The following is a 9,686-nucleotide window of genomic DNA, read 5'->3' as shown; positions in this document are numbered from 1 at the left end:
AGCTTTTCTCATTATTAAAACAAGATTTCTTATTGTTTTAGCTTTCCTCGTTTCTTTGCTCCACATAACAAAGGAATCAACGCAACGCAAATCAAAAAACATTAGCAGAAAACACAAAAACATTAGCTCAAAACGGAAGAGGTGCGTCCCCCCGATATCGACCATTTTGTTTGTCTTTTGATTTGCGTTTGCATTTTGTGATTTGCGTTTGTGTTTTGTGATTTGCGTTTGTGTTTTGCACCTCAGGGCCACTGTACTGTAGTTTCCACCTAGTGATAGCTGCATTAAGCTATCACTAGCCTGTTCAATGTCCAACCATTGGCTCTTAACTACCATAGTCTCATTCAGGGACCATCAACAAATAACATTTAAATGCAAATATTTACACGAACAAATTAATAAAACATACAAGATGCATTAAAATGCAATAAAAAGAGGTGTGTCCTGATTAGGCAGTGTAGTACTATGGCCCTGCACTCATTTCAAGTAATTAGTATTTTATGGACTACCATCCAGACACAGTATCTTAGCTCACAGCTCATTATATGAAAGTTGAATGGACAAATGGGTTTATGACCTTCAGCGCGCTGACCTAAGTCATGCTTTACAGCATTTTAAAGGTTTTTTGACAAAAAAAAGAAGACAAATCACAGAAGGGCCCAGCTTACAATCATACAAATATATGTTATTTTTATTGAATAATATTCCAGAATATGACTTTCCCCTTGAATTCATACAGGAGTTAAATATACAGCGGTCTGATGGCAAAGATGGACCGAGGGTGAATGGAGAGCTTGATTACTTAGTGGGAGGCGTCATCCTTAATGTGACGGGTGTTTGCGTTGCATACTTTTCAATTAAAGAGTCCCATGTCAGTTGGTAATTATTGCAGCCTCTGATTGCCTTTGTAGCATGTAAATCCTGATCGTGGTTTGTTTGGCTAGTTGAATTTGTTTCCTGTCCACGAGTGCAGGCAGTCAGCTCTTGTTGCATATTGTTGGTCTTCTTTCCTGCTGTGCTGCTTCCCCAAGCGGTTAACAAAGAAAAAAGAAGTTGTATTCCTGCTGCTTGCTTTGGCTCTGATTGTGATGAGTCCAACATGTGTCTAAATCCCTGGTATCACTCAAGAGCTGCCTGAGGATTCAAACCTTCTCTCTGTGGATTAGGCCCATTTTATTATGGCTTCTTTTCTTTATTATTAATATTATTGTTTAATTATCAGTTCTTTTGGAAGACAAGGTTTGAAAGAAATTCTAGTCCTTTACAGTAGGAGTGAGAACTTTCTGGAAGACTTGCGTGACCATTGTAACTTTAAAGACCACTAAGGTCATTGCTGGGTGTGAGAGGACAGTGACACGTATTGCCTTGAGATGTTGTTTTCCAGCCGTTTCCGCTCGAATGGACTGCACCTTGCACAGTAACATGGAAGTCAGTCGCACAGTGGGATTCAGTTTTGGGTGAAGAGATCACACAAGAGATAAATCACCATGGATGCAGCAATGCAGACAAAAATACACCAAAGGGAGGTGGAGCATTTGCAGAAAAACAGCCATTCTGTCTGCCTCCTACAGTGGAGGAGACATGATGAGGAGGAACAACTAAAAACCAAAATATCAACATGGAATATTTCAATATAATTCTGCAAAAAAAAAAAAAAAACATACATACACAAACAAACATACACATAAACAATATCCCATACATTTACATTTCTCAAAGACCTTGCTCACTTCATTGGAAATCTCACACTACAGGAGCAAAATGACTAGGTACAAATAAACAGCTATAATAATCAGACACCATGTTGCGGCCAAACATCAACCTTGTTGAGGTGTCTCACTGCACACATTTTGCATTGTGATTTAAGGAAAGATGTACATTTGAGGTGTAAGAGTGTTTGCATAAATTGGATTCTAAAAATAGTAATCTCATCCACACTTTGTCACCCGAGGTATTGGACTTTTTAGTAACCAACTACCTCCATTAGAGGGAGCTAGCTGTACACACATTTTCCATTTTCAATTCTGTCAATCTGCATGGTACACCTTTCACCAGGCATATTTTTTAAATGTTGGTATCTGTATCTGTTGGATCTTTAACAAAATGTTGCTAGTATTTGTATTAACAATTTCCCCTGGTTTGCTTAGTTGTACATGGCAATGGGAAATTTCTTTCTATATATCCATAATACACATTTTTAAAGAAGATTTTAAAAGTGCATTGTGTAATAAATCTAAAGCAACTGGCCGTAAAATCCTCCTAATATGTCACAGAGACACAGAGGTATAATGTTCATATAACATACTGAACTCACCAACAACAACAGTACAGCCAAAATATTTGCATACATTTTTTTTTGCAGACTGCAAATCATGTTTATGTTTTGAAATCATGTTTTGGCATGTGGCGCCACCTACCAGCTGCCGAGCAACCACGGGTTGCCAGTTACGTCTGAGCTACAATGGTGGAAAAAAAGAAACCTAAAAGGCCTTGGTATTTGGAATTTGATTGTAGTAACCATTTTTGGCACCTTTAAGACGAATAATACCCTATTATGTTTTAAACTGGTTACAACATAGACCGTAGACCTCTGGTTTCCTTGGTGAAGTCAATCAGGAGGTAAGAATATACTGAATAGCCACTGGGGGGCGGCTCTTCTGGTTGTAAAAAGAATTCACTGTGAATGGAAGTCCGTGGAAAAATGAGCTTCTACTTCTCACTTGATTTATAATATTTTCCTGAGGACTTAATGGACTTAATCACTAGTGTCAGGTCTTATTTAATAGAAGCTCAATGTCAATGTTGTAAATTATGTTGCAATTTAAAGGAAAATAGATGATAAATCACGGCACACAGACACGAGTGTGATTGAAAGCTTCCACCAGGCGCCTGTTTGCAGGTTATCAGTGAATTGCAAACACTGACATAGTGCCGGTCAAATCGCAAATTTACAGTCTACGGTTTTAAGCAGTGTTTGGTACTCAAAAAATTTACAAATTATTTACATTTTTGTGTACATTTTATGTATCTGAATTAAATTGACCCGTACGGATTGTGTGGCTGCTGCACTTCACACCGTTTCCAAAAAAGAGGAAGCTACTTTAGGGTTTGTTGGGGTCCTGAGAAAATGACTGTTGCGTCTGCTGTCGTCTTGTCAGCATGTACTAATGTAAACCTAACACAAAGGAAGGAAATTTGTGTTTGGTGGATGATATTTTTAATGCAACAGTGCTTTTTGGCTAAAAACATTCTACTGTTGGAAAGCCTGTATATTTCCCTTTTTAAATGGTGTCACATTTGCAATTAAAATGCATTGATGGGTGAGCAGCAGAGTGTCTGTGTTGCAGCCATGGAAAAACTTGTCAAATCTCTGCCAATGTCAAATGGCTTATTCTGCTATTGTTTGGTCTTGTTTGGTGTGGTTTATTGGATTAGATCATTGAAGTCCGAAGATACAAGAAATATTGGAAATGTATTAATTTAATAAACGGGGGCCTCCAGTAGCATGTGGAAGAACCATGTGGAGAACAGCAGGCCCTAGCTCACCCCACAAGTGTTCAATTAAGGGTTAAGGTCAGAACTATGGGCTCTCCACTCCCAAATTCTGGAGATAGTATCTGATAAAGAGTGTTGTCATTATGGAGGATAGAGTTTTGTCCCAGACTGTGGAGATAGTGGATTGACACTGGTTGCAGAATCTCGTCTTGATAGTTCTCTGCATTGAGATTGCCTCCAATGCCTCCTTGTTTTTCTAGTGAGGGAGATGGCGCCCCACACCATCAAACCCCCTTGACCAAAAGCTTATACCTATTTGGTCTTCTTCTTTGACTCTGCGATCCAAGAATCTGCACTCATCACTGAACATACCATTCCTCCACATGTTCAGGATGAAGCTCAAAACAAGGGTCAATAGCAGAATAACCTGTTTGGCATCGGCACAGAAGATTTTGCACGTTTTTCATGGGCGCAACCCACATACTCACAAGTGCATTTTCCTTACAAATGTGACACTATTTAAAACAGAATTTTTAACTATATAGGCTGTATTGTCAATTGTTTTTATATATCTATATATAGATATTAGATAGATCGAAATCAAAGCCCTTCCTCATGACCTTGGGAGATTTTTTTTTTGCACCCATCCCCGGGTGGCTGTTCTCTCATTTATGTTTTATTGAGTCTATCGATCACCGTTTCCTCATGCCCTTTCTTCTTCTCCTTGCCTCCGTCTTGTCTTACCTGACTCTTCACAGATATACACACACACACAGACCTTATAAGCCTACTCTGAATTAGTATAGGCGACATTGTTTAACACAAAATGAACAGGCTGTAGAGACCGATGAGAGGAAAGGGATGTCTTTAAAATCTTGTGGACTGATAGCATCTGTATTTTTTTATGTCCTGGCGTCACACAAATATATTCTCAATGGTGAAACGGAGGACTTTCCGACTTCTTCAAAGAACAGAGGTCTTTTAATATCCATTCTACTCTGCGGCTGCGTGACATTTACATTCAAGAGCATAACTCTTTTCACTTAACGGCTGCATCCTTATCTTCATGCACTTACTGTTTACATCTGGCAGTCCTACATTCTTTGTTTCATACTTTCACATTCAACAGCAGACTGCTCCTCAGACAACTTCATTTAACTCCCATCTCTGCTGCTGTCTGTCTACTTGCTGTTTCACTGTTCAACAACTAACTCTTCTTTCTCTTTCTCTTCAATCCTGAGATGAAGCGCTGGCTGCTTTTTATGACTCGGAAATCTCTGGAGGAATATTGATGCCTTTTACATGGATTTTGACAGAGTAGGGCTGCACGTTTTAATTGATTTAGTCAATTAGTGAAGTCATAGTGAATTAAGTTAACTGTTTTAATAATCAATTAATATATTTGAGTGAGGTTTTCAGAAGATGAAAGCAATTGCTGTGATATCAGTTTCTTTAAATGTGAATATTTTATGGTTTCTCTGCCCCTGTATGTAAATATACTGAATATATTGTTTATTTTGGACATAACAATGCATACAATACATTCATTTTATAGGTTTGGGACATTTTTGCCGAAGGTGGTAATTCGATTTTGGCAATGATGCAGAAACTAAAGCCTCTGTCACACTTATATTAGCAGGTATACCCAGGATTTTTTTTTTTTTTTTTAACTCTGGTGTACAAATAATGGAAAAAAGCCTATAATGTTGTATATGCTGTTCTAATCCATCTATCCACACTGTATCTAAAGGACATGTTGTCAAAAATGCAGATTTTTAAGTCTACCTTGCAAAATCGGCTACAAGCATAGAATATCTAAATTGAATCAAATCCCCCTGGAAAACCCTGGAAAAAACACTTTATAGTAAAACAACAACTGATTTCCTCCATAGACCCCCTGTCATAAAAGCGCACAGTGCTTTACACATTTCTGTTTGTTTAACATTCATTATCACATTCTCCTGCTGCACGAAACCCTGCCAACAATCTCGCTTGCTTTACTGCAGAAATTCCTTATCATCTTCCCTCAAGAATACACCTGCTAATCCATCACCCTTTTCTAAGTAACTGCCTCGTGTGCTGACCTCGTCACAATTCTACGCACTTTCAGTTTCAGACTTGCTTCGCCCTCAAAACTCGACATGCTTACAACCTCAGGTTCACCTTCTGTGACCCATCTTCACATTATTTTACCCTGAACGTGACTAAAGCTCCTGTAATCAGCATGTCTCCAGCGAGAACCCTTCATTTGTTTGTAGTATCCATTCACATTTCCTGTAACAGAACATTGTGGAGTACATAGAGTGGACAACACCTGAGGAGTTCTTTCTTTCTCCTCCGTTGTGTCCTCTTCTGTTACACCAACTACTTACTCGTCATGTCTTCCTTCACAACATCCATGAACCTTATCTGTGGTCTTCTTCTTTTCCTCCTGACCTGCAGCTCCATCTTCAACATCCTTTGTCCAATATAATTAACACTACTACTCTAATCCTGTTTATCCTGGTCACTCCCAACGAAAATCTCAGCATCTTCAGCTCTGCCTCCTTTCTTTTAGACAGTGTCACTGTCTCCAAGCTATACACCATAGCAGGTCTCACTACCATCTTGCATCTTCAGGTCTCCAATAGAACACAACATATTGACGTATGAATTTGTAATGTATGTTCCCATTTTGGGGAATATAGACGACACATATGAGAAGATACTGATGTGACTGGTATCGTCTAATATTAGCTTGATTGCAAGTCTGTGACCTTCTGGTCATGGAAACCAGAAGACTACCTCCATTTTTTTACATCGATTCCAATTAGGGCCAAATACAATCAGGAAAAGTGTCAAATCGATCTGAGGTTTTGGAGGAAGTTTGGCATCTGACTGCTACACGTTTAATCCATCAGAATGCGTGTTATTGGTGATGTAACATTAAAAAAAAAAAAAAAAAGTAAACAAATGCTTAAAGCTGAGACTGTTTACAAACCAAAATGAGCTTCCTCAGATCTTCAAAACATGTCTGACAGACGTTCTAAAGTTAGCCCTGAAGTATAAAGTGATCAAATTTAAGCTCCTGAACCAAGTAAGCTCCCATGTCTCCTTCAGTGTTGACTGCACTCAGGTTTTCCTTTTCTTCTTATTCACTAAAAAGACTGAGCACCAGCTCATCTTCACTAGGTGCTTTTTCTTCTTCTTGGTTTTTATAAATTGCATCACAATTAATATGAATAGAGAGGCTGTGTTGTAAATCACCTATGCCTTTTATTGCAATCTTGTGCCATTTTGTCACATCGCTGACAATGTGCAAAGGCCTCATCTCCTTTTGTGTATAAGTAACACTGCATAATTAACCGTGGATTTATGCAATATTTGTAAAAATCACTGAAATCACTTTACCTCCCATTTTGGTAATAAACTGTTTTTATGCATCGCAGATTAGAGTGGAAAAACAAGAATCTTAAAAAGGACCATTATAAATCAGAATGTCCTTGAAAAGAAATATGTAGACTATTTTTTGGCACTTTAAAATAAATTACTAGGACTGTATGTTAATTTTCTTTTTTTCTCTTCTCATTCACCATTATCCCACTATGCAGTTGAGCCACAATCAAATTATTCTAGGTGCTTTTTGTTGCAGTTTGTGATTAAATCACATATTGTCCCGTATCTTTTTAAAACAGCTGTCCGTCATTGATAAAATAAGTGCCAATGAAACTGCATCTAAACAAAAAATATGAAAATATTGAACAATGTTCTGTTAATTCAGTTCCCATGCACGAGGTTGCCTGCACAATCCTCCTCCCTGACATTTAAACACCTTTTGACCCTCGCAAAGTAAAAACCGGTGCACAAGACGGTTATACCCTATAGTGCGCTGCTCACAGACACAGATATAAATCAAATAGACAGTGTTGTGTCCTTTCTGCGGCACACAGCAGAGGCTTTGTGATGCGTCTCTATCTGTAACCTCAGCATGCGTGCAGTGCACTTATTCTCACACACACACACATAGGGGAGAGTTTGAACACAATCATACCGAGACATTTGCTCAGACAACTTCAATCTTTTTTTTTTTCTAGGGTGATTTGATAAAGTATAGTGAGTGTTTAAGCTGCCAGAACAGCCTCAGAATAACAAGTGCCGCAGCTCAGAGGCTCCTCTCACTTTGATGTTTGGCTTCAACGCTGGCTTTACATATGCTCGCAGCAGATGCCGAGTGAAATAATACACTCCAGCTCCTTTTTTTTTTCCCCACATGGTTTTTTAAAAACACAGACCAGTACTTCACGTGGTGCCTTTCATGAGATGTTGCAACAGTATGTTGTCAAAGAAGAGCGGCTCATTCACAATTTTTTTTTTCCTTGTTTGACAATATTCTTCTGGCTTGCTGGTACAGATATTGCTCTTTGATCCTGTTAATTGGAGTCTGGATTAAGACTCAGTCATTTATGATCTCATTTATGGCTCATCTTCCCTGGAAGAACATTATTTTTTATTTCTATTCCATAATTGTACAGGCAGTGGCTCCCTTTCCAGCATCTGACATTATCGTTTTTGTTCTCTTATCATGTTAATTGCATTTTTATTTTCCTCACCCACGTCGTTTCCCATCTGGCTGACATAAAGCAGAGGTTGGTTAAAATATTAAAAAACAAAATGAAAATGTTATTTTTATGTAACCAACTTCTCTCAAAGTAGTTGTATATATTTATATCTTGCTGTGTTGACCTGATCTGACCTGACCCGAGGTTTCCTGCAGATATCGTTCCTCTCTGAGCTGCTTAATCTCACTTTGAGCTTTAGTTGACCTCTGTGATTAGCTCAGCTTGTTCGGCAGATGGTGGGTGGAAAGCTGGCTGAGTCACACTGCCACCAACTTTCGGGGCTCGAGGGGGAGGGGGGGCCCCGCGGGGTAAAGATTACGATGCCGAGTCAGCGCTGTGGAAACGCGTGTGTTGAATATACAGTACAATGGAGCAGACACTAGATAGGCATGTGGGAAAAGATTAAATTGTCAGCGGGACAAAGAAGCTTTAGTATGAGTGAAGTGAAATGAAAGACTGTTAGGAAGACATAGGGGAGGTGGTAGTAGTTCTGACTGGGATGCTGGGATTTCTCTCTGTTCTGAAAGGTGAGGGAGGAACTCCCCCGCCCCACCTCTCTCTCGCTCTCTGTGATGAACTGCTGACCCTGTATCCCTCAGCATCCTGTAGTGTACATCTGGAACATGGTGGCCTGTGAGAGCCATTCCCTGAGCCAGGCTCAGTGAATATTTGGTGACCGCGTTCCCAGTGTCTCTGCTGCCTCTCCGATTGTACCACCCTTAGTCTCCTCTGCTATGAAGCGTCGGCCTTGGGAGCTTCTTTCCGTCCGCTCTTCAGAGAAGGGGAATCCGATGTCTTGACCGTCTTCCGAGGAGGACTCACTGGTTCACCGGCCAGCTCGTGTAATGAAGGCTCCTTATACATGGCAACTGTGAGACAAAAAAAAATGCAGTTAGTTAATAATTGATAGGTTTTTAAAGCATTTATTCTTTCAAGTGTGGTTGTATGATCAGTGCGCCTTATGCTTTCGCAGATTTCATCCACTTAAAGCGTCACTTTTCCTCCTTTTTCTCTACGGAGCTCCCCCAACAGTTTTGGAATACATATTTTTACGACACCACTGTCTACCACTTTATCCTCACTGCTGTAAAAACTCACCACTGATGCATCCCCCTCTATTCCCCTCACCTGGTCATGTGCGTTTGTTTGCAACGGAGCCGGCAAACACAAGCCGTTGAGTTATGTCCATGACGTTGGCATCTGTTTGTGTTCTTGTTGTCTTGCCATTCCAAAACAGCCGGTCCGATGTTTACTCCTCGTGTAGCCCCTTGCTTGGTCAAACACTCTTTTCCTTTTCCTCACATCCTACGGCAATGGTTTCTCTGCTTTGTTTTTCAAAGGCTCTTCCAGGATGAACGTCTAAAATAAGGCTATCACTGCCTTGATCTTGTTGCCGTTACCTGGCAATTCGCATTTCTCGCGAGACCTCCTAATTCTGAGGACTCGGGGGGTCAGCAGCCCTGATCTTCGAAGCCTGTTTTTCTGCTAACAGATGGTAGGGGGAGTGGAGACAGCAACCCAATCTCCCAGCAACAAGTAATTCAACCATCACAATGACTCCAAAGTTGATAAATGAGGGTAAAAAGAATGCAT

The 9,686-nt window shown here is 39.9% G+C and overlaps 1 protein-coding gene across 1 annotated transcript in view; it reads right to left on the bottom strand.

Moving 5' to 3' along the window:
* Window positions 1-8,825: 8,825 nt before the first annotated feature.
* The window catches only part of fgf11b (fibroblast growth factor 11b), a gene marked incomplete at both ends in the record, with an annotated part of 36,807 nt that continues 35,946 nt past the window's right edge, over window positions 8,826-9,686 (bottom strand). Inside the window, one exon of the mRNA XM_083910877.1 lies at window positions 8,826-8,962. Coding sequence (XP_083767003.1) covers window positions 8,826-8,962 — 137 coding nt within the window. The remainder of the gene's footprint in view (window positions 8,963-9,686) is intronic.

This window comes from Microchirus variegatus (assembly GCF_963457635.1).
Source record: "Microchirus variegatus genome assembly, chromosome: 2".
Taxonomy (NCBI): domain Eukaryota; kingdom Metazoa; phylum Chordata; class Actinopteri; order Pleuronectiformes; family Soleidae; genus Microchirus; species Microchirus variegatus.
Note: the sequence above shows the minus strand (reverse complement) of the source record. Positions and strands in the feature narration are given on the sequence as shown.